The sequence below is a fragment of the Sapajus apella genome, unplaced genomic scaffold, assembly GCF_009761245.1.
Source record: "Sapajus apella isolate SASKATOON/1434 unplaced genomic scaffold, GSC_monkey_1.0 scaffold3, whole genome shotgun sequence".
Lineage (NCBI taxonomy): Eukaryota > Metazoa > Chordata > Mammalia > Primates > Cebidae > Sapajus > Sapajus apella.
Genome location: NW_022436943.1, coordinates 61,649,755 through 61,674,930, shown reverse-complemented (window position 1 = coordinate 61,674,930; position 25,176 = coordinate 61,649,755). Strand labels below are relative to the sequence as shown.

At 48.4% G+C, this 25,176-nt stretch overlaps 1 protein-coding gene across 2 annotated transcripts in view; it reads left to right on the top strand.

Annotated features, from left to right (window-relative positions):
* The window catches only part of COL22A1 (collagen type XXII alpha 1 chain), a 317,529-nt gene that overhangs the window by 57,694 nt on the left and 234,659 nt on the right, over window positions 1-25,176 (top strand). For both annotated transcript variants that reach the window (XM_032254428.1, XM_032254418.1), the window contains exons 4-5: window positions 11,007-11,081; window positions 21,506-21,617. In XM_032254428.1, the coding sequence (XP_032110319.1) occupies window positions 11,007-11,081; window positions 21,506-21,617 (187 nt within the window). The remainder of the gene's footprint in view (window positions 1-11,006; window positions 11,082-21,505; window positions 21,618-25,176) is intronic.

Genomic DNA, 25,176 nt, shown 5'->3' with positions numbered 1-25,176 from the left:
GCTCTGTCGCCCACCTGCCCTGTGACTTTGCATAAGGGGTTTTACTTCTCTCTGCCTTATTTCCTTTATTTATTCTAAACAAAAAACCAAACAAACAATAGCCATGAGAATTGCCACTTTATGGGGCCGTGAGAAGGACTCAATTAATTGATGTGTGTGCAAAGTGAGTTGAAAGGTGGTTGTCACATAGTAAGTACCATGTGAGCATCGGCTTCTGTGTCTCAGGCACTGTACTGGACATTTTAAATTTTCTTCTGTCCCATCTTTGTTAGAATTCTGAGAGGTAGTTGATTATTCCATAATTGAGGAAGCTGAGACTCAGAAGGATGCTGGGGGCCATAAAGGTCACACAGCAAGTGGATAAAAGAGTCAGTCTCTTGACTGCTGGCTATCTGAGTAGACCCATCCTCCCATCCCACCATCACCACCACCTCCTCCATCATCACCACTGCCATCACCATGATCATCGCCATTGCCACCATCACCACCCTCATCACCATCACTACCACCACCACCATCACCACCACCACCATCCTCATCACCACCATCACCACCACCATCACCATCCCCATCACCACCATCGCTACCACCACCACCACCATCATCACCACCACCACCATCATCACCACCACCATCACCACCACCACCATCCCCATCACCACCATCGCTACCACCACCACCACCATCACCACCACCATCCCCATCACCACCATCACCACCACCACCACCACCATCACCACCATCAACACCACCACCACCACCATCATCATCAATATCACCATCACCACCACCAACATCACCACCAACACCACCACCACCATCATCATCACTATCACCATCACCATCACCACCACCACCACCATCCCCATCACCCCCATCACCACCATCGCTACCACCATCACCACCACCACCACCACCATCCCCATCACCACCATCAACACCACCACCACCACCACCACCATCATCACTATCACCATCACCATCACCACCATCACTATCAAGCCATCTCTATGAGAAGAGAAGGACATGAGAATCTGATGGGGTCTGGGAGGCCCAGGCTGGGCCTATTTCTATTGTAACTGGAATAGAAATAGGCAAATGTGAGAGCCGAAGTGATTGCTATCCTTCTGGAGATTCCAAAGGTGACATTTCTCATTGGTGATCATGTCACAGCAGCGAGCAGAAACCCAGGTAGTGTGCTGAGCAGGCCAGAGGGGAGGGCAATGGGAAAGGCTCCATCACCTTAGTCAGACCTGGCCTTGAGCCCTTCCTCTACTACCACCCTGGAGAGTAACCAGGAGCAGGTTACTTGCCCTCTTTGAGTCGCAGTGTGTTTGTGTCACTGGGAATGTCAGATCCTTCAGGAAGGCTATTGAAAGAATTAAACAGAATCTACTGATTGTCTGGGCTTCCAGAGGGCAGAGGCTCTTGTCCTCTTGTCCTTTCTGTTTCCTGTGGCCTCCCTAGCATCCAGGTAGTGACTATGTCCCAGCAGACGGTGGACACCCAGGACGTGCTCATGCCCTCACTCCTCTGCTCCCTAGTGAGGCCATCAGCCTAATGATCATAACCTCCTAACAGAACATGAGCATCTCACACTCACGATGGTGCCTTCCCTCTGTCCCAGCACACATTGTCCTGTGGTCAGACACCCTTGCACCATCATCCCTGCCCCTCATCTGCCATGTGACAGTCACAGCCACCATCTCTACCAAACTACAGTACCACATTCTGCTCATTTAAGGAGTTCTCTTTTTTTTTAATTTTGAGATGGAGCCTCACTCAGTCGCCCAGGCTAGAGTGCAGTGGCACGATCCCAGCTCACCACAACCTCTGCCTCCCAGGGGCTCAAGTGATTCTCTCACCTCAGCCTCCCGAGTAGCTGGGACTACAGGCATGTACCACCACACCCAGCTAACTTTTTGTATTTTTAGTAGAGATAGGGTTTCACCATGTTAGCCAGGGTGGCCTTGGTCTCCTGACCTCATGATCCGCCTGCCTCAGCCTCCCAAAGTGCTGGGATTACAGGCGTGAACCACCACGCCTGGCAATTTAAGTGGTTATTAAGGGTCCCCATACCCTTGCTCAACAGATGGATCATTCTGCCTTACTCTGGTCTTTGGTTTACCCTCCCCATTGGCCATCTCTGCAGGGCACACTGTCATGCAAAGATGGGAGACTGGATGTCAGGCAAACTGGGGCTGGAATCTGGGTGTTAATGAGGTCTGTTACTTTGGGGCAGCCACTTACTCTTGTGACTGTTCATCTTCCCCTCAGAGAAAATTAGAAGGGCTCCTGAAGGTCCTGGTGCGTGAATGTGCTTGCTGAATCTAGGGATTTGGTAACATGTCTTTGCTTTTTCTTTTCCTTCTTACACTTCCACTGCCTTAATTCCAATTATTGGGGGGGGTATTTTTCAACACTGTTGAGCTCCTTGGAATAATGAGCTTGTTGGTTGCAAGGTGAACCAGGTGACAGTCAGTCCACTTGTTATCTCAGGACACCCCAACTTTGAAGTAGAGGAATTAGCATCTTGCTAATTTTCTTGGTGAAAATAATTTTTAAATCATTAAGGAGGGAGTCTCTTCGAAAATTTTTTTTAAAAGAGAGAGATCGGTTGTGGAAGCATTTGGGAGTATGAGTGTTTTCCTGTAGTTTCCCAAAAGAGCTTCCTCAGGAGTCATTATTGGAGGATGGGGTTAGACGTTCAGACCATCTCTGAAACTAGGAGTCAGGGGAAGAGTCTGGGTTTGACATAGGTGCTGTCCCTGCTGTCTCCCATTGCTGCCCAGCCATTCTCTCTGAACCTGCTCCAATGGGGCCCTCACTCCGTCATTCAGGGCACCAATACCCTGTAGGATGCTGAACCTCACCATTAATGCTGGCCCTTCTTTTTTGAGACAGGGTCTTGCCCTGTCACCCAGGCTGGAGTGCAGTGGAGCCATCTCAGCTCACTGTAGCCTCTGCCTCCTGGGTTCAAGTGATTCTCTGCCTCAGCCTCCTGGGTAGTTGGGACTACTGCTGCACAGCAGCACACCTGGCTAGCTTTTGTGTGTTTTTTGGTAGAGATAGAGTTTCACCATGTTGGCCAGGCTGGTCTCAAACTCCTAGCCTCAAGTGATCCACCTGCCTCTGCCTCCTAAAGTGTTGGGATTACAGGTGTAAGCCACCGGGCACAGGCTGTCCCCCTTTTTATTTGACATTTAGGAATTGGTGCTGTGGACTGCTTGCTCCCTGCTGGGTAAAACGCTCCCTCCACGTACCCTGCAGACCTCCCTCTCCCTGGTTCTCCTCCCACCTCACTGGCCTCCCCTTCTCAGTCTCCTTTGCCAGCCACTCCTCATCACTCACATTTCAATATTGGAGGCTGCAGGCCTCCAATATTGAAGACTTCCTGATTTGCAGACCTCTCTCCTCTCTCTAGATATATTGCTGAATGATCTTACTCACTCCCGATGCTTTAAACACTATCCCTGCTTCAGCAACTTCCAAATGGAAAGCTCCAATTGGGCCCCACACCTTGAGATCTGAAAGCCGGGCTTAAGATCCTGATGCTTGCTGAGCACCTATAGGGCATCTCACATGGAAAATGTCCACCACTGGACTCATGTTCTATGGCTCCAGCATTCCAGCCGTGCAGGGCAGAGCATTCCCTTTCTCAGACACTCCACATGTAATCTACCACCAGAGCCTGCTCAGCCTGCTTTCAGGATAGATCCAGGGACTGTGATCTCTCCTCTCCTCCACCCCACCACATGGGACAAACTACCATCGTTCCTTCCCCTGGACCACTGTGGTGGCCTTCTGGCTGGTCTCTGCCTCCATTCCTTCCCTGTCACTGCCAGGCCCTCCCCCTATTGCAGAGTGACACATCTTACTAGGGTCCGTCAGCCCCAACCCCAGCCTCTGGCCCCTTCCACCTCATCTCACCGTTGCTCTTCCCTTTGCTGATCATCCCAGCCATGTGTCCCCACTCTTACCTCCAGGTCCTTTCCCAAACCTCCCAATCAGCCTTTCCCCCAGCGCAGTCAGTCATCCCACGCCTCCAGCCACCTGCTGTGCGCCCTGTCTTCTATCCCTGCCTTAGCGCTTCCCCACTACTGCCACCCCTGCTATCATCACACACGTCTTGGAGACCCCAGTGCCTTGTTTGATCAATTTCCATCTTTTCCACTGGATGGCAGCTCCCTGAGGACAGAGAGCTTGTCATTTTGCCATTATTTTATGCCCAGGATCAGATCAGTACCAGGTGCATACTGGGTATTCATTAAGCGTGGAATGAAGGGAGGACTGGTCTCGGAAGTTCTGCTGGCTCTCTTGCAAAAAGGCTGCAAAGGTTCTGCTGCCCCTGAGCTCCCCTTCACCTCCATCCCCTCCCCATCCTCTCCTATTGAAAGCTCTGCACAGTCTCTGGTGACACCTACTGGTGCTTGGTTTTGGGCCATCCCTGGGAGGGAAGGGAGGTCCAAGGAGCCCTTGGGCCATTTGAAGTCGTGGATGATGGCTGGTGCCCAAAGTCCCAGTGGGACAGGTAGTACTCATACCTAGCAACGACCATGAGCAGCGCCTGCATTGCTCTCAATTCCAAACTTGCCTTGGGACACGAGGCTCTCCATGGCGTGCATGGCATTTTCGCATTCCTTTCCTGCCCCTCTTCTCCTGCCACTCTAGCTGTGGGGCTTGGCCCCTCCTCACCCCCACGATAAGTGAAGCTCCTCCAGGCTGTTTGCCCTGCTCTTCCCATGGCTGGACTGTTGTCCTTCTTAGCCCTCAGCTCAGGTGTCACTCACCTTAGAACTCCTCCCAGACTAGCTTATCCAACATCTGTCCAGTGTCCCCACTGCCAAAGCCCCATCACATCGCAGGCATATTTTGTCTGTGGCCCAAGCTGCACACTATGGCCAGCTTGCCTCCCTGTCGGCTTCTGTGTTGCCCTCTGCCTCCTCCACTAGCACGTGAGCACCAGGAGGGCAGGAGCCACTCGCCTGTGTGTTCATGTGTTTGCACTTGTTTCTTGTGCTAGGACACATGTGCCAGGGGCTTGGCAAATACGTGTTGGTTAAACGAAGGAATAAATAAGTGAGCACTTATTAGATACCAGATTTCATGCTGAGAACTTCCCATCCACTGCCCATCTTATTTAACCTTTAGTACAACTGTGGACAGAAGAGGGCAGGACTTCTGTCCCTGTTTTTGAGTTTGGAAACAGACACTCAAGGGATAACTGACATGAAAGAGGTGAGGTCTGTCTGACCCCAGAGCTTCCTGCCATCAACCTGGGGGCTCGAGGTTCTTTCCTCCGGTCTGGTCCCATTTTCGCTTCTCTGTACATTGGTGCACAGCTCACACTTGGCTGGGAGAGGAGAGATGGCTCTGGCAGCCCCTCAGCTTGTTACTGTTTCTTGTGCCTCATCAATTTCCAAACAGAAACAACTGCATCCCCAACTCCCATCAGGAAGGGCCCAGCTGTGCCAGAGCCCACCCCTCATTCCTCGTGCTGCATCTTTCTGAGACAGGGGCAAGGAGGGGAAGGAGGGAGGCGGCCCTGATCTCCTGGGCTAGTGTTTGCAGCTGTCGGCAGGTCCAGGGGATTTTCCTTTCCAGCAATATTTTGTCTACTGCATATTTTACAGACTTCCTATGAAACACTCATATAAATGTTCTCACAAAACACATGGTACCCTGACCATGCCATCTCTCTAGCCTAAAGGATCTGGGAGATGTGGATTGACCAGCCAGAGGATCTGGGGCTTCTGGAGAGGCAGCTGGTGCTGATACACTCTGGCCTAGAGGAAAAATGCAAGCCAGGAATCTCCAGAAATTTCCAGAACAGGTAGTGGAGGTGGAACTGGGCCTAAGAACCCAATGTCTGGATGCTGGGTTGTCTTCATTCACCTGGTGCACACCATGGCCCTGAGGTGTGGTTAATAACAATTCCCCTCCGCCTTTCAACTACTAGGAAAGTTACTTGTTCACCTGTGAAATACGGATAATAGTATCTGCCCTGCAGACCATGGGGAGGATTAAATGAGAGCCTGTGGGGAATGCTGACACAGTATAGCCATTCTTCAGCGATTGGCTGGTTACTATCCTATTACAGCCAAGGCACTTTCCAGTGCTGAGATTGTGGATGGTGGTTAAGAGCTCAGATGCCCACATCTGACTCCCTAGGCTCAGTTCCTGCCTGTGCCACTTGTTAGCTGGGTGATGTTGGGTAAATGACTTAACCTCTCTGAGCCTTGGCTTCTCATTGCATAAGCCAATGAATCCTATAGGTACAGAGTGAGGAAGACCCTTCTACAAGTCAAGGCTGTTCAAAGGCAAAATGGACTGCTGTAGAAATAGCAAGCTGACTGTCTGCTGGTTCAGGCTTTGGAGACAGACAGGCTTGAATCCCTATTGGCTGGGTGACCTGAAGCAGTTGACCTGACCCTTGGAGAGGCTGCATCATGCAGTGGTCAAGAACTGGATGCTAGAGCCATCATGCTGACTATGCCACCTGCTAGCTGTGTGGCCTTGGGCCGTTGAGTCACTTCTTTACGCCTTTCTTTCTGCAGAAAGAAGTTAGTCCCCCTTTCTTTCTTTCTGTAAATAATAGCACCTATCTTGTAAAGCCGTGGTAAGGATTCAATTAAATGTGTCAGTGTATTCAACATGCTTGGAACAGCGTCTGGTGCACAGCAAGCCACCTACATGTGTCTGCTGCTTATGGAGATAACTACATCCCTCCAGCAGGGCAGGCAAGAGGTTCAGAAACAACCCACATGGCATTCCCAGTGCAGGACCTAGCCATGCAGGCACTCGGTCCCTGGGAGCCATTACAGTTGTAATCCTTATTAACATGAGCCCTGGGCCCTGGGCCTGGCATGTGTCTGTTGCTTATCTGAAATGGGGATGTGTGGAGAATTCCTTGGCTGGCCTCGGAGCAGCAGAGGAACTGGATCTTGTGTCTGCTGGGCGTCTGCTTAAGCTCTTCCCTCCTCTGCCTCCTCCCCCTCCCACTTGGATGTCATACGTCTTGTCTGTGGTTAGCTGCACTCAGCAGCGGCTGCTGCATGGTGATGGATGAGCCGTGATTGCTTCCTGTCTGGTAGCCGGTGGCGCTGCCCTGGCATCCTTCCCTTGTTTCTACCAGCCCTGCTGTTCTCCTAACATGGGGTCATCATATCTCTTCCTAGATGCTAAATTCAGTTAGGAATTTATTCAAATACAGATACATTTCTCCTATCTGATGAGTTTCTTATCTTGGACTCAGTTTTTATATCTGTGTAATGGGAACAAAATCTATCTTCTAGGATGGTTGTTGTAAGTTAAATGCAAATCCAGATGATTGACACACACTAGGTGCTCAATAATTGCATGCACCCTCCTTTCTCAGCTGGAAAAACTCTTTGCCAAGAGCCAGGGGATGACAAGGCTGTGTGTTCTGCAGACAGAACCATGGGTGCGTCAACATAGTGCACAAGGACATCAGTCACCATGTAGTGCAAGCCCTTCTCCTCCCCTAATGGACAAACAGATGCCCCCCTTTTGCCCTTTGGTAAACTGAGGCCAAATAAATGTATGTGTTTTTCCAGAAAGATTGCAGTAAATTCCTGGTATTTTCCCTTAGAGCAGCAGCTCTGATCAATCAGTAGGCTTCTGGTGAAATGGAACCTATGCTGTGTGAAGAGATAACCTTTTTCCTCCTCAGAAGTCTAGAATGTTCCACTTGCCTAGAGAGTGAAGGAAAATGATTGCCAATGGGTAGATAGTAAATGGACTTTAAGGAAGCAATGTCTTTGTCATTAGACATTTTCATTTTTGTGTTTTCATGGTTTCAAAAATACACATTTTTAACTCCTGAGAACTTATCCTTGTCCCTAGTTTAGAACTACTTCTTATGCTGCTCCTGAAGGATTACCTTGGAATTCCATATTTATTGGTATAGAGAAGGTAACTCAGTCTGCATTTCTTTTACCAAGGAAATAATGCACTAGTTTTCACCACCCTCATTAATTGTCCTAAGATATCCGGAAAGAGAATCTGACCTTCCAGTTGGTTACCCTGGCATATCAGTGAGGCTCACAGGAAGGAAATGCGTGCAAATTTGGAATGCACTCAGCTGCAAGTAAAGAAAACTTATATACAGTGGCTTAAACAAATAGAAGTATTTTTGTTGTTGTTTTGTTCTTTTAATCTTATGCTTCTCACCTAGGTTTAGAATTGCTGGCTTGATAATTCATCCATTCTCCTAGACTGTCCCCCAAACATTGTTTCACATTCAAAGGGGGAAGGAGGGAAAATAAACTCACCACCCCATCCACCTATCTATTCCCTTACATCAAGAAAACCAAAGGCTTTTTAAAGCCATCCTTTCCTTCACCCACAGCAAACTTTTGTTATTTGTCTCTGACACTGGGACCTGAGGAAGGGCTCCCTACCCAGGCTGGGATAAATGGAAATAAAGCCCTGGGGTTGTTGAAGGCTGAGCAGAGTCTCTAAGATCCAGGAGGAGGAGGCTTGGGAAGCGTGGAGACACATTGACTCCCAGTAGCACTGATCCTTTCTTGTACTCACATGTTTGGAGTCTGTTCCTGTCGTCAGCCCTGCAGTGCCCCAAGGAAGGGACGAGGACGTCTCTATTATCCACTTCTGTGACCTTAGAGCTGGCTCAATGCTTGGAACATATCTGGAGCTCAGTGAAGAATTGCATGTGAATAAATGAGTGAATGGAGAAATAAGCAGATCGTTCTCCAAGATATGGGGATGTCTTGGCCAAAAGGAAATGCAAAATGGCTTCTAATTATAGGCTAAGAGGAGCCATGGATGCTAACCCTATCTCCCTGCCAAGCAGGTGGACCCCGAGGGCCCTGGCATCCCTGGGAAGCCTGGCTGGAGGGGTGTTTTGGAAGCCATTTGTTCTGACTTAACCAACTCAACTGTAAATTGCCCCTTGAGCCTGGTGAATGTGTGAGGCTTAGTGAAGGCCCCAGAGGGAATTTGTGGGTTGTTTTGAGAAAGATTCCTTAAAGCAATTTGAGAAAGTTCTATATCTTTGAGTAGAATCTCCATCATTTCTGTGTTCATGGTTCTCCCCTTGGGAAATTTGCAGAGATGTGACTCAATGGAGCAGCTACTCCGAGCGCCAGCCACCAGCCTCCAGAGATTTGCTCATCATCAAAGATAGATAGAACCTTCTGAGTCAACTCATCTTAAATTTTAAACTCATTAAAATGACACGCAATTCCCAGCCTGTCTCTCTGGCAGGCTGCCAAGCTTAAAGTAATTGATCGTCACCCCACAGCTGCCGCTGTCCTGGGCAGAGCTGTCTAAATATTGCGCCGTGCCTGCACCGGTTCCTGTACGTAGTGCTAGACAGACAGCTTGGTGCTGTTTCCAAAATAACCCCTTCCATGGTGCTTGTCAGACCTGGTGGTGCCTTTGAGGATAAACATTAAAAATACCTCCTCCCAAATCAGGAAAGATCTCATTTGTTCCCCTGACTGCTGATAGAGAAAGGCGTCTCAAACTGGTCCTGTGCTGAGACATTTATACCCTCAAATATGAGAAGAGGCCATTGTATATAGAACCGACAGGGTGATGGAGCTGCCAAATAATAATGTGATCATAGTAATAATGTGTGATGATCAAATTGCTTCATGGACAGGGCTGGGTCTTCAGGGAGGTAAGTGAGGTGCTTTGGGTGCTAAATTTAAGAGAATACAGAACCTCCTTACTCTAGTCTCAGTGCTGTTGTGGGCTTAATCTTACCCAATTCTCAAAGCAGCCCTGTGACAAATGTGTGCGTTTTAAGGTCTCCCATGCCACAGGTGCCCACGCTAAGACACACAGATTAAGAGACTTCTCCAAGCCACAGAGGTAGGCGGCAGTGCAGTCAGCATGGACCCAGCACATCAAAATTCAAAGTTAGTGCTCCTTCTGGAATTGTTAGAGGGACTAAAAGAGTTCATTTCTCTTCCAACCTTTTTTTTTTATTTATTAATTTTTGAGACAGAGTCTTGTTCTGTCTCCCAGGCTGGAGTGCAGGAGTGCGATCTCAGCGCACTGCAACCTTTGCCTCCTGGATTCAGGCAATTCTCCTGCCTCAGCCTCCTGAATATCTGAGGTTACAGGTGGATACCAACATGCCCAGCTTATTTTTGTATTATTAGTAGAGCCGGGGTTTCACTATGTTGGCCAGGCTGGTCTCGAACTCCTGACCTCAGGTGACCCGCCTACCTTGGCTTCCCAAAGTACAGACGTGAACCACCATGCCCGGCCTTCTTCCAACTTTTTAAAAGTGAGGATTCGTGAAGACTGTAAGATATATTTGTAATATTGTATAATATTTTTTATTGTATAACTTAATTACTTTCGTATAACTGAGTTTTCCTTTTTGGAATTTGCCTTTTTATGGAATTGTACCTGAAGCTCCATCAGATGACTTATGGGACATCTTTCTGATCTGTCCTGGCACACAATTTCCATTTCATTGACATCCTACTGACTTGGAGGTCTCATGTATATGTGCATGCTTTCCTAAATGAAGTTCCCTCTGCCTGTATCACCTTTTGGTCTTTTGTCTGTCTGGCTAAATCTTACTGTTCTTTCAAAAAGAATCTTTCCAAGAAAGCTTCTCTGTCTTCCTGAGTTAGATTAGGTATTGTATCTGTGTCCTGAACCCCTCAGCAGGAGGCACCTGTATCTATCACTTGCTCCACTATGCTGATAATATTGATGTCCGTGTCTGGCTTCCTTGGACAAGGCTGTAAATTCATTGTAGACAGGGACAAAGCCTTGTTCATATTTCACCCCGGTACAGAACACAGTATTTGCAGAGCTGATGCTTAACAAATACACTGGAAAATGAAAACATAAGTGGGTGCGCAGCTGCCAGCTGCCCCTGCATCTTCTCCACCTCACATGCTGCGTGGCGGGTTGGGGTCTCGTGTGCTGTCATATTTCACAGAGTGACGATGGATCACATTTTCTCATCAGTCTCTGTTTCTTCTTACTTTTCTCAGATGTGCTCTGCCCTAGTGTTCGTGTAGAAGGAGATCGCTTTAAGCACACCAATGGAGGAACCAAGGAAATCACAGGTAAGGGAAAAACAGCAACCACGCATGCCTGCTTCTGTATATGATTTGCTGGGCCTGAGCGTGACCCTTGTCAATTCAGAGGTGGCCTCGCTGACCCTGTGTTTGTTCTCAGCTTTCACCAGAGTCCTGATAAAATGGTTTGAATCGTGCAGGTGGCAGCTCTCATCAAAGAACCATCCAACAGGAAAGAACATACATTCACATTTTCCATTTGGCAGGCTGTGGATATTCTATAGGAGTCACTCAGTAATGCATGAGAATGAATGAGTTTGTAAAGGAGCTGGTGAATGAGTAAGCAAATGATTGGCAAAGGGAGCAAACGACTGAATAAATAAATGTGTTTCGGAGTGAAAGCGAGAGTGAATCAGAGTTATAAATATATGAGTGAATCAATGGGTGAGAGAACAAAGAGACACGTGACTGCAGACCCAGCAGCAGAAAGAAATACCGCAGAGTCTCACCAAAGGCTGTCAGGCATGTGACAGATAGAAGGCTGTGAGCATGCAGGAATGGCCGAGGCTGCTCCCCATCATCCCAGCCGATAACCTGAACATGGGGATCCAGGCCTTCCTGTGTCTGGGCATCCTGCTCAGCACTTTAAATACATATGGCAAAGAAGTGTTCTTCTCTCCCAACTCCCAACCAGGAAGCCACTGCAGGACAGCAGCCCTGCTCTTCTTGCCAATGTCCTGGGGTTGGGTGTCCTTCCGCTCCGTCCTGCGTCATCTTAGGTCCAATTCTCAGCACTTCTGTGTCCCCCTCCTAGCAGAGAGCCTTGTGAGGTCAGGACGAGGTGTTTGACAGGCACTGCTGAGACCCTGCTTGCATCCCAGGGACCGCGCCATGTCAGTGTGCTCTGCTGACTTGAAGATGTCAGCATCTGCATCTTGTGCCTGAGGGATTTTTCTGGAATGGTGGAAGGCTGCTCTGCCTATGTGCACAGTGGGGAAAATGTGCCAGGGAGTGAACACCCCTCAGGAGCAGCCCTCAATCAGTGACCCTCGGTGCAGAAACACCCCAGTGCTACTGCTTCTTGAGTGGGAAGATTCTGAGGTCCACGTTTGACCCCATTTCCCAGAGTTTCCTAGGGATGGCCGTCCGCCAGGGTAACTGGCCGCATGCCACACTCTATCAGCTGGTCTCTTTCCCTGACTCCTGCCCCTACTCCCTGCTCAAGCATCTCCCCAATAAACTACCAGCACTTTCAGAGGCAACCAACAAAGATAGTGACATTCTTCAGGTGGGACACCTGGTGTACAGCTGGTGCTCAATGGGGTGCTGTCACTGTCAGCATTTATTTGTCTAATACATGAGATAAAGATGGCTTTCATCTTCTTCATTCTGTTAACTTAATTTCCTTGAAATAAGTATATTCATGTCTGAGCTACTAGATTGGTGCAAAAATAATTGTGCAAAACTTTCATGGCAAAACCGCAATTACTTTTGTACCAACCCAATACGTTGCCCAAGGTGTGAAACTTCTGGGCAGTTTGACTTAGACGTTCCCGCTTGTTGCCTTGGTAATCCCCAGCGAGGCTCTGGCTCTCAGATAATCTATTTTCTATCTGCTGCAGTGTGAACATGTCTGCCAAGCTCTTCCCTGAGACCTCTCTCATTGACATCTGTCTTCAAAGCAAATTCTTACCTTGCTGCATTATCTACCCGTGGCTTTGGGAGCCATGGGTTCTTCACAGCAGCGTTCCCCCAAGTAATTCATTATCTAACACACATATCCATAGAAGCGAATCATTATGACAGTACTGTGATTAATAAAAGCAACAGTAATAACAAATGCCTCCCGAGCGTTTACTGTGTGCCCGTGGGTCTGCATGAATTTCCTCTTCCACCCTCACAGCATATGAGATGCATTCCTCTGTATTTTATATGAGATGCACTGTTGCACATTTCATAGTTGGGAAAACTGAGGCACAGAGAGCTTGAGCCACTTGCCTGAGTTTGTGGTGGAATCAGGATTTGCATTCAGATCACCATTCAGCAAAGTCCACGTTTGTCACTGTTTGGCCACATTGAGTGGCCAATCTAGGAGCTTGGACTGTACATGTGCATTTCTAGGTAACTGATTCAACAGAGTGAAGAAATGAAACTCATATGTGTCTTAAAAATCAGGCAAACTTCCCCAGACCACCAAAAGTTAGTCTCTTTTCCTGCCATAAGAAGGGGAAAATAGGCTGTATTGTAATGTAGATTCAGAACCCTTTCCTAGACTGGCCACCCCCAGACAGGCAGCCCAAGAGAGGGGACACAGCACTTTTCCTGTCATTGCATCTACTTGGTGGCTGGAAGAGTTAAAAATACATATTGCACTTCCTGTGCTGCCATCAGGCCCATCCAGACCACTATTGCCTCTCCTCTGGAGTGTCGTAGCATCTCTGTAACCAGCACGTCAGTCTCCAGCACTGCCCTCTTCCCTCCGCTTCAAGTGGTGTCTTTCTAAAACCTGGATTCCTTGGCTTCTAGAATCTAGTCCATGCTTTCTACTCTGCAGGAAAGGCTCTGCCTCTGTCGTAGCTTATACTCATGAGTCTGTTGGAATGCTTGCTTGCCCCCAAAGATGCAGTCCTTCCCTTGGCTATGACATTTCCTCTCTGTGGTGTGCCCGTCCCCACCTCATTCTCACAGTGAACTCCTATTCATCCCCCAAAGCCCAACTCAACAGTCACCTCCAGGAAACTGCTTGAAGACCCACAGGTGATTAGTGGCTCTTTTAGCATTTTATTCTGTTCTGAGAACTCCAATTTGAAGGTATTATAATTATTTGCTTCCCTGTCTAACTCCCCAGCAAGCATATGAACTGTTTGAGAGCATTTGTTATGCTTGGGCATTATTCTATGGGTCTTAAGAATAGAGAACGGTCGGGTGCAGTGGCTCGTACCTGTAATCCCAGCACTTTGGGAGGCTGAGGCGGGTGGATCACAAGGTCAACAGATCGAGACCATCCTGGCTAACATGGTGAAACCCTGTCTCTACAAAAAATATACATACAAAAATTAGCCAAGTATGGTGGTACATGCCGTATCTCTGTAAAAAATACACATGAAAAAAGTTAGCCAAGGCTGAGGTGGGAGGATCATTTAAGCCCAGGAGGAAGAGGTTGCAGTGAGCTGAGATCACGCCAGGGCACGCCAGTCTGAGGGACAGAGCAGGACTCTACCTCAAATAAATAAATAACTGATTCTTGCAGGGAAGATTCGGGAGTATGTGTGTGTGTGTGTGTGTGTGTGTGCGCGCGCGCACACACACATGTGCACTTGCACATGAAAATGCGGAACTTTGAACAGACTTCTTAGTCTATGACATATGTGGAGGATCCTTCCAAAGAGTCTGTTTGGTGACTGGGACCCTCTATTATGGACCCTCCTGTGTCAGTCCACAGCCAGAGTCCTGAAGCCCCCCTCCCTCTTTGGAACCTCCCTGGAAAAGAAATCACAGTGCCAGCTGGACATCCTTCAGTCTGCAGAGCAGATACGCCCTGTTTGTGCAGCTCTGAATGCACAGAGAACGTGCTTTATCTACCGTCCCCTCTAATTATAACCAGCCCCAAAAACCTGCTCCAGCCATGCCCAGGCTGAAGAGGGAGTTATTGAGAGATGGAGCCTCAGATTTGCCAGTTTAAAAGCCATTGGGTAATAGGGACAGCTTTTGTATTCTGGAAAAGAGGCACTTGCCAAAAGCCTCACCTCCAGGCTTTCCCGTAAATGACTCTGGCTATTCTTAGGGTGTATCTGGCTGGGTCTGTGAGCATGAGGATGAGAATAGATGCAGAAGATTGGAGGCATAGGTCTTAGATGGCCCTGCTGCTCGCCAGCCAGCAAGCCTTGGGTCAATCTCTTGACATCTCTGAGCCTCAGTTTCCTCACCTGTGTAACAGTGGATCCTTCAGAATGTCTTCAAGAGTCCCTCTCAGATCTGATAACCAAATATTCTGCAAATTCTACCCAATAAAAGTGTTACACAACTTTTCTAGAAGTTCATCTACTTGGCGCTTTAAGCGTGTGTTAGGCATGTGTGGGTCTCAAATTTGGCCACAGGCATCCTGGATTTCTCTGTCTTTCCACTTGGGCCCCCCATCCAGATAATCACCAAGTCCTGCCCATGGCACCTTCTAAACAGCTCTCCAGTTCAACTCTTTCTTCCAGCCCTCCCCTCCCCTGCCCTCATCTCACCTCCCCGCCTCTACTGGTCTTCTTGCCCTGCATCCCCTGCCACCAGAATGACCTTGGGAAATACGAACCAGATGGTAATTCTCCCCCACTTTAAAGCCCTCAGTGGCTCTTCATTGCCTGAAGAAAGAAACCCAAACTCCCTGATGTGGCTGACAGAGCCCAGCCTGGCTTGCCCCAGCCTGCCCCATTCCCAGCCAGTGTGCCTTCACCATGGGTCCTGACATCCCCCAGCAGCCCAGATTCCTGTTGATGACTGCAATCTCAGCAGGCCACACAGCATCTAACACATAGGAGGCCCCGAATAGCAGGCCATGAATTCCTTCAGTCCCTTCTTCTCTCTTTCCACGAACAACCCACAAACGCTCAAACAGGAACAGCAAAAGCAGCAGGCATTTTAAGGATAGAGAAACAGATCGAATCATCCCTTTCCTCGAAGAGCTCTCCATCTACTGAAGGAGGCAGCCGCATAGACAGATAAGCTGCTGCTTCTATCTCGCCCAGACCCATCTAGACTCCGAGAGGAACTAAAGCAGCCCGGGGGGTTGGCAGAACTCCATGCAGGTCGACCTTTGCCGGATGAGGTGAGGAGCTCACAGTAGGCGCCTGGCACAGCAGGTGCAGCCAGTGACCTGGGCCATCGCCATGTTCTCCTGACACCACGTGGTCCAGTGACCTCCCGGCTTCAGCGAGGTGTCCCATCTATTTTGCATGAAACAATTGCTTTTTTATCTCAGAGTGCCTTGCAACGCAGCCCTCTTTCCTCGGGAACATTTTTTATTCTCCTTCCCAGCCCTTATTTATTTTGGGCAATCTATCTTTTCTTTTTTGGTGCCCTTTGCTGCCACCCAGTTAATTCCTTCTTGTTCTGAGTTTTGCTGTGTTCAACTCTTTGTTTTTGTTCACTGAAACCAATCAAAGTGGAACCAGAAAGTAGAGCATAGGCTTGCTTTTTGGAAACAAGTGTATTTCATATATTCTCTCCAATACGACTGCTGAGGGGAATCGCGGATGAGGGTGTCAGTTTTTAGTGGCATTTGATGGTGTGTGGAGTAGAGGAGACACTCACTTTGTAGTTCCCAGCCCTTACCTTTCCCAGGGTGGGCACATGTCCGCCCTGGACAAGCTCTTGGGCTCTCCTCCCTCCCCCTCATCCCTCAGTGAGTGTGTGGGGGCTGCTGAGGCCACCTGTGAGCCTCCTCTGAGTAAGAGCCCCCACTCCCCACGAGCCTCCAGGGACCCCACCTCCGTGGGATTCCTCAAGCAGCTGCACAGATGACAAATGGAAGTTTAAGAGGCTGAGGACTTGCCCTGAAGCCGTGGAGCTGCTGAGTCTGAGAACAGGGACGGGAACCCTGGTGTTCCCGACTGCGGTGTTCCCCTCCCTCCACATCACGGCCTGCTTCTGCTCCCTCGATTAAACTGTCCACTGCTTTTCTTCAGCAGCGACGTGCTGTCTGAGCCCCTAAAGGTGACAACCTTGCAAGGCACATCCTCACCCCTGCATCACTGAGGAGGAGGCCACCAGGATGCCTCCTGCCTCTGGCCAGGGCCGGGCCAAGTTTTGAACCTAGAATGGGCTGTCCTCAACACCTGTTCTCACTAGTCCGCCTTCCTGCGAGACAGCATCTGATCCTAAGCAGGCTTTCTGTTCTGAGCAGGCTGTGCTCCCCTCACCTTAGGCTCCAGTTTCTTGTAACCCCGGAGCTCCAGGGCCCTCCAGGTCTTTGTGGCCAAGCTCCCCCATTCAGAGGCACCAGCCCCTCCCACTGTGGGGGCTCCTCAGGCTCTAGGACACTTCCAGACACAGGGCCACAGTACAGGGGCTGCCCGGTGGGTTGTCAAAGGCCCCTTGTTGTATGGGGCTAAGTCAGTTTCAGCAGCTGCTCGTCACTGGGCCTGCTTGGGGGCTCAGAGCTGTGGGGACTCTTGAGGCTTCCGACCCCAGGCAATGCTGAGACTGCAGCCTCTGGGCATTGCTTCCCTGCTCAGGTGGGCTGGGGGCTGTGCCAACAGCAGTGCCTGGGGCTGGGGCAGATGAGGGGGAGGGGCTGCTCTCAGCAGGCAGTCAGTAAATGTTTCACAGTTGACTGGCTTCACCCAACTTAGGATCTCACGGGGATACTCCCCAGGACTCCCTCCCTCCTGGGGGTGGCAGCCACGCCCAGCCATGCACTCAGGAGGCCTGGTCCTTATAACTGGAGTGAGCGAGGTGGGGCCCTGGGGTGGTGGCAGAGCTATTGTCAGGGGACAAAGCTTCACTTGGCTCAACAGGTTCCCATTGTGGTCCGCAGGCGGGGACAGTGGGGTTGACTGAGCAAGCCCTGGGTTCTGGCTTTCCCCCAGGTATTTAATCCCGTCATCACCCTTGGGTCTCATGACAGCCCTGCAATAGATTATTCTCTCCATTTTTCCAGTTACAGAAACAGGCTTAACAAAACCAGATAACTTCCTCAGTCTCCCAGCTGGAACTCTGTGTGGGAGCAGAGAGCCTTGGGCTGCGTTAAACGTTGTAAATGCCCAGTGCACATTGTACCTTTACCTGGGATTAACCCATGCCTTTGAATAGGAACCACGGCTGTTCTGTTAACTCACATGTCCCGGCATACTGAACACAGGGATTCTTCACTGCATAAAACTGCACATTCAAATTAACTGTTATGCAAGAAATGCAGTTTGACTGGGGCTCTTTCCAGCCATGGCAAAAATTGGAGAAAATATGATCAATAGTTTTTGGTGCTAAAAACGCAACAGATGATCCAATTGCACCGATTCTCCCAGTTTACAGATGAGGAGACTGATGTCCAGAAAGTGACTCAGCCAGGATCACAGGATGTCGGTGTCAGGGAGACCCACCCACGTCTCCATGCCGCATGTTTGTCTAGAACTTGTGAGGGTTTAGAGGAGTGATCATGCTCTCATTCAGGGTGACGGATCCATTAGAACACCCAGCATTTAGTGAGGACCTACTGTATTTCAGGCCTGTTCCTACACATTTTCTCATTTAAAACTCAGAGTGATTTTCTAAGACATGAGTGTCTAATAGTAGAGCCAGAGTGTATTGACGCTGGCAGACAGGCAGACACTGTGCAGGGCCATTGCCTGTCCAGGCCTGATCATGACTGGCTGTTCTTTTTTTTTCTTTTCTTTTCTTTCTTTCTTTTTTTTTTTTGCAACGGAGTCTCTCTCTCTCTCTTTCTCTCACCCAGGCTGGAGTGCTGTGGTGCGATCTTGGCTCACTGCAACCTCCACCTCCCAAGTCCAAGCAATTCTCCTGCCTCAGCCCCCTGCAGTAGCTGGGATTACAGACACCCACCATCACGCCTGGCTAATTTTTGTATTTTTAGTAGAGACAGGGTTTCACCATGTTGGCCAGGCTGGTCTTGACCTCCCGACTTTGAGTGACCCACCCACCTTGACTTCCCAAAGTGCTGGGATTACACTCGTGAGCTACTGTGCTCCGCCAACTGGTTATTCTTAATGTCCCATTTGATGGGTGAAGACTTGAGGTCTGGACAGGTTGAGTAAATTACCTGAGAGCTGACAGGGAGAGAAAGTTGCGAACAGGGATTTGCATGTAAATTGTTATCATGGCCCTTACTTGTCTACTATCTTGTGCTATTGTTATCCGAATTTTATAAAACTGCAGGGGAAACAAGCTCAGAGAGGTTGGGCTCGTGCTTGAGGCCACACAGCTCATCAGTGGGACTCACTCAGGAGTATCCGGCCCACGTGATGGGTGTACTATCCTCCGCACGGTCTCTCCCAGGGACCAAGGCTGCATTACAGCTCAGAGTGAGGCCCTATGTTTAGTTTGACAAATCTGCACCGCGGGCCAGGCCTGCGGGTCCCGAGGATGGGGAATAGGGTGGCGAACTCAGCAAGTTGGGCCGTGTCCTCAAGCAGCTGGCAGGCGAGGGAAGCTGGCCTCACTCAGCCTGTGCCCTGTGGCAGCCTCTCAGCTGGGTCAACACGTACACCACAGGGGACCTCGGTTGCAGGAGTGTGGGTGCCTGCTCCCTCTTACAAATCACCCATCTCCAGAGATGCTGAATCACTCACATTAGTGAGTATAAACAAGCACGGTTTGGAGGGGCGCGTTTTCCATCTGCAATAAAGCTTCTGAATACTGTTCCCAAGACCCAACATCATTTAACATGATATCATGAATTCCATTAAATAGCTGATATGTGACATAAAAGCGGCTCTTAGTCATTTTCCAAGAACTTGACAACCACAAGATGGCATGGTGCTGGGAATGGTCCAATCCAGAAAGCGAAGGGCTCCAATCCCAGAGCAACCTTGCCCTGCTCAGAGCCCCTCCCAGGCCACCGCGGACCAGAACAGGCCTGTGCCTTGTAGCTTTCCCCCAGAGCACCTTCCCTGTCACCTCAGCCCTGCTCCTGTCCAGTGCTACCCTGCTCCCTGACCATGCCTGAAATCATACTGCACGCTTGCCCTGTGCATTTCTTTATTTTCTGGCCTCCCCACTGGTTCCAGTTCTCCCAGAGCCAGGATTTTGTGTTGGTGCCTGCTGCAACCCTGCTCACGGGGTGTGGCATATTGCAAACTCTCATAAAGATCTGCTGAATAAATACCTGACATCTATAAACAGAACTTAGTGTTAGACAATGGTACAACTGTGAATATAAAAAGGGCTTTGTTGGTGATTTGCTGTATGCCAGGTACTGTATGAAGAACTTTGTCATTTCATTAAGTCTCATAGCAATGAGGTACATTCTAAAGCAATCACCTTTTTACAGATAAAAAAACAAAACAACAAAAAACAAAACAACAACAACAACGAAAAAAAGTGCTCAGAGATATCAGGCAACCTGCCTGAGGCCACCCAGCAAAGACATGGTGGTTAGGATCACAACCCAGACCTCTCCAGTTCTAACACTCAAACTCTGTGTCAGTGCTACTGCTTCCCTCCCCGACATTTCTTACACAATGCTTGGCATGGACCTGGCTTTCAAAAGCATGTACTGAAGGAATAGATAATCTTTTTGGGCAGAATTTAGTGGTAAAAGAGGCTAAGAGACATTCATCGTAATGGTGGTCTGATAGGTTCATTTCCTGTTTTGTTTTCTTTTTTCAGTCATACCTTAGAATGTTGGAGACAGTAACGAACTCTTCCTAAAGTCTCCTAGGTTAGGTGCCAATGCCGAGAAGTATATAATTTCTCGGGGTGCACAGATGAGTTCGGTCTGCTTCCTGCCTTCAGCAGGCTTCCCTCTAACCTGCTGGGAGCTTTCCCCAGTGTCTGAGAGGCAGTTTCAGGCGAGTGCTGGGATGCACTGTCTTCAGACCCCTCTGAGAACCTGGTCTGCAAAAGGATCTGATTGTGGGGGAATGTGGACAAGCATGTGCTGGTGGCCGTGGGAATAACTCGTAAAAAGACACCCACCGTGTGAATTTGTCATCATATGCTGAGTGTTGCATATTTAGGGTCTCATGCAGTTGCCACAGAGCCCTATCCAGTAGGCATCAGTGCTCTCCTTCCACAGTGAAGTACCCGAGACTCTTGTGGGTCATGTGACTTGCCCAGTGTCACATACACATGGCTGCTCAGGATCAAATGCCCATCCTCACCCTTGACCCTCTCCTAAGCCCAAAGCCCCTGCTTTTTCCGTTACTTTACATTGACAGTGCATATAAGGGCCTCTCAGAGGAAAATTAAACCGAACTAAGGAAAAACAAAGCCAAGCAGAATCCTTTCAAATAATGCAGTATCATGAAGACAGTGTATTCCTCTGTGACGTTTCTCTCTTTAAAATCATGAAACTCAAAAGCTGCCAAACTATTACCCAAGCAAAGCCCAAATGCAAGGCAAAAATGTGGCTGCAGAAAAGAAAGCCCTCGTGGCCATTTGCCTACGGAGCCAGGCTGCATGCGCGAAGTGCACACATCTCGGTTTTGTGAACACCAAGGCCCTGCGGCTCTCACACAGCCAGGACACCGTCCGTGTGTCTCACGCTTGAGCACACGCACACACATTCTCTTGAGAAAGCCAGCGTCTGTGTTCTCCTGCACCTTCTTCGCGGAGTTGAAGCTGAAGCTGTGTATCTCATTACTCAGGGGCTTATTTCCTCCCTGAATACGCCCTTAAACGATGCCCTCCACTTCCGTTCTCCTGGGGCGGGATGGGCAGGCTGCCTTTGCAGAAAGTGGATGTGATTTTCCTTTGTCTCTTAGACTCTTCCTTCCCCAAACTTACTCACAGCTTTTCTCTTTGAACAGGTTTTGACCTGATGGATTTGTTCAGTGTGAAGGAAATCTTGGGGAAGAGAGAGAACGGAGCGCACAGTTCCTATGTACGGATGGGATCTTTCCCTGTGGTGCAAAGTACTGAGTGAGTGGCCACTTCTCTTTCCAGACGTGCCCAGGGTGCCTGGGGAAAGGGCAAGAAGGAGTGCAGCAGCCTCAGTTTTATACTTGGCATTGAGCTGGGCTTTAATTGACTCACTGCCTGTTAAGGTTGCCCCATGATGAAGCAGATGAACAACTGGACCAGGGAATTGAACCTGTTTTTGTAGCCAATTTATTATCATTGACTTCATTGATTCTTTGGTCTTTCTACACCCATCTCTCCATACACATTTGGCGTTAATCATTCATTCATTCGTACATGTGTTCTTCTGTCCATTCATGAAATAACAAACAGGTATGGTTTAGTAGTTTACAGCACCTGCTAAGGACCTGACACTGCATTCGTGGTAGGCGTGGGTTCACTGGAATCATGAAGTGACTTTGGCCAGTTGAGACTGAGTATCAGTGTTGACTGGTACCTGGCTTTACACATTACTCAATGCCCTTGTGCCTCAGTTTTCTCTCCAAAGTAAATGTTCCTGCCTTGCAACATTATTGAGAGGATATGATGAAAAGATTTGTCCAGTTCCTGACACTTATTGGGTCTCCAGTCCAGGGCTAAAGATGATACTAAAATCCATGCTCTATTCTTCTTATGAGAAGCAGGCAGGTCTTTTGAAAACAAAAATGATATTGTTACAGGAAGGGGGTCGCAATCCAGACCCCAAGAGAGAGTTCCTGGATCTTGTGTAAGAAAGAATTTAGGGCGAGTCTGCAGTGCAAAGTGAAAGCAAGTTTATTAAGAAAGTAAAGGAATAAAAGCATGGCTACTGCATAGACAGAGCAGCCCCGAGGGCTGCTGGTTGCCCATTTCTATGGTTATCTCTTGATGATATGTTAAACAAGGGGTGGATCATTCATGCCTCCCCTTTTTAGGGTAGCTTCCTGATGTTGCCGTGGCATCTGTAAGCTGCCTTGGCGCTGGGGGAGTGCAGCAGTCAGGACGGCCAGAGACCACTCTCATGGCCATTCTGGTTTTGGTGGGTTTTGGCTGTCCGCTTTACTGTAACCTCTTTATCAGCAAGGTCTGTATGACCTGTATCTTGTGCTGACCACCTGTGTCATCCTGTGACTCAGAATGCCTTAACCATCTGGGAATACAGCCCAATAGGTTTGAGCCTCTTTTTCCCCAACTCCTGTTTCAGATGGAGTAGCTCTGGTTCACACGTGTCTGACAATATCGTGTCATGCAACCTACCTTCCATCTTTAAACTGTTAATATTTAATTGCTTCCACTGTTCTTAGTAAACCCAAAGGCCAGGAAAAGGAAGGCCCGTGAGACCCGGCCCTGTCCTGTCTTTGTGGTCTCCTGGCTCATCCTCCAGGCCTCCCTGTCTGCCTCTTGTCTCTGTTCTAGGGTCTGCCGATCACCTTCCTCCCACTGGGAGGCCTTACTTCATGTTCTTCCTCTACCTGAGGCACCTGCCCTGCTCGTCCTTCAAAGCATGCTCACCCATTATGCTCTCTAGATGCATTCCTTGAATCCCCAAAGTCAGGCCTTCCCCTTACCTACCCTCCTCACAATCTGTACTTCTGCACAAAATGTGGTAAAGTTGAAGTTACCTGATCAATTGTGCAATAGTCTTTTCTCCCCTGCTCAATGAGAAGTCCTAGAAAGGAACTGAGTCTTGTTTTCTCCTACGGTCTTGGCACCTAAGTCCTGCTTGGAGCAGGAAATGAGGAAATATTTGCTGAATGAATGAATGGACAGCCCATAAGGAGTGAAATGCTCTTTCAGATGCTAGTCTGGCAAAGACAGGCTTTGAACGTCAGCTCATAGAGTTTGGTTTCTGCATGTGTGTGATGCTTTTTGTTTTTTTAATTCAGTGAGCATTCTCTGAGTGCCAGCCATGCACCAGGCACTGTGTCAGACCCTAATGTCATCTTATCCATGGCTCACAGTGCCTGCATGCCAAGAGCGATTTTACAGAAGAAGAATGGAAACAAGTCACTTCCTCTCTGAGTCTCATTTTTATGAAATGAGGACAGTAATCGCTCTCAGCCAATTCCTGGGAGAGGCATCTTCCCAGACAGCCAGGTTGTTCTCTCTACACACACAGCCAGGTGCTGGGGGGTGTTATTATGAATCAAAATTTGGGGGGTGCACAGGGATGAGCAGAGTCTAGACCCTGTTTCCTTCTTCACTCCCCCTCACTTCTTTGCCTAATATGTCCAATTCAACACCCGCTTCATTTGTAAGCAGAAAAAAATCGCGAGGAACTTTAAGAAAAAAATGCAAAAGAGAATGAACAGAACAAAGAAAGAAATGTCACTGAAATCTAGTGGCAGGGTCTAACTGAGGACCACTCTGTTTGCAAACCTTCTAAGGAAGCCCTTGGATCAAAGAGCAAAGCGGCTGAATCCAGGTGGTGCTCTGTGGAACACAGCAGGACCCAGATTCTGGGTCGTGGATTTGGGCTCCTTCCTGTTCTCTGAGAGTTGCTCTGAGGAGGAATTTCCATGTGGTTCCATGTTTGTTTTAATGGCAAAGCACCCCAAACAAAATCAGATTGGCAAAGCTTTTTCATTTCAAGAAAGGATAGTATCCTTTTAATTTTGAATTCTTTGAAATGTAAACACACGTACATAAAATTTTAGTTTGCAAATTAATTTTGTCCATAAAGAAAAGAGATGTCACTTTCAATACTGATCTGTTTTTCTTGCCTGTTAACATGTAACATAACACACCTCATATAATGGATTTCTCATGACAATAACATAAAGTGAGCAAGGCTGGCATTACACTTTTCCGTTAGTTGCTACAGCATTTGAGACTTGAAATGGGACAGTGATTTGTTCGACACCTCACAGTTCAGAAGAAACAGAGGCTGGCCTCAAACTCAGGTCCTCTAATTCCACACCCTTTACCCTTCCACTGTCATCTCATATCTGCTGTATTATTTGTGGAAAAGATTGAATTTGGCGATTTTCTTTCTTTAGATGTTTTCTGTTAATTATCTTTTTCTCTCCCTGATTAAAATGGCTGATGCATATATGTATATATAGGTACATGTTGGTATATATATACACAGACATACACATATACCCATATATGTGTGTGTATAACCTAAGCAAAAGTTATAATCAGGGGAATAAAAGGTCATTAACAGATAAATCTGTACTTTTTCTTATGATATACTTGTCTGTGTGTATTTCAAAGGTATAAAAAGGAAGTGTGTTCAGGGGGGAAAAAAAAGTAGCATAATTGGATTCATTAAGAAAATGAGAAAATGGCTGGGTGCTGTGGCTCATGACTGTAATCCTAGCAGCTTGGGAGGCCAAGGCAGGTGGATCACCTGAGGTCCGGAGTTCAAGACCAGCCCGGCCAATGCGGTGAAACCCTGTCTCTACTAAAAATACAAAAAATTAGCCAGCCATGGTGGCAGACACCTGTAATCCCACATACCCAGGAGGCTGAGGCAGGAGAATTGTTTGAGCCTGGGAGGCAGAAGTTGCAGTGAGCTGAGATTGCACCACTGCACTCCAGCCTGGGAGACAAAGAAAGACTCTGTCTCAAAAAAAAAAAAAAAAAAAAAAAAAAA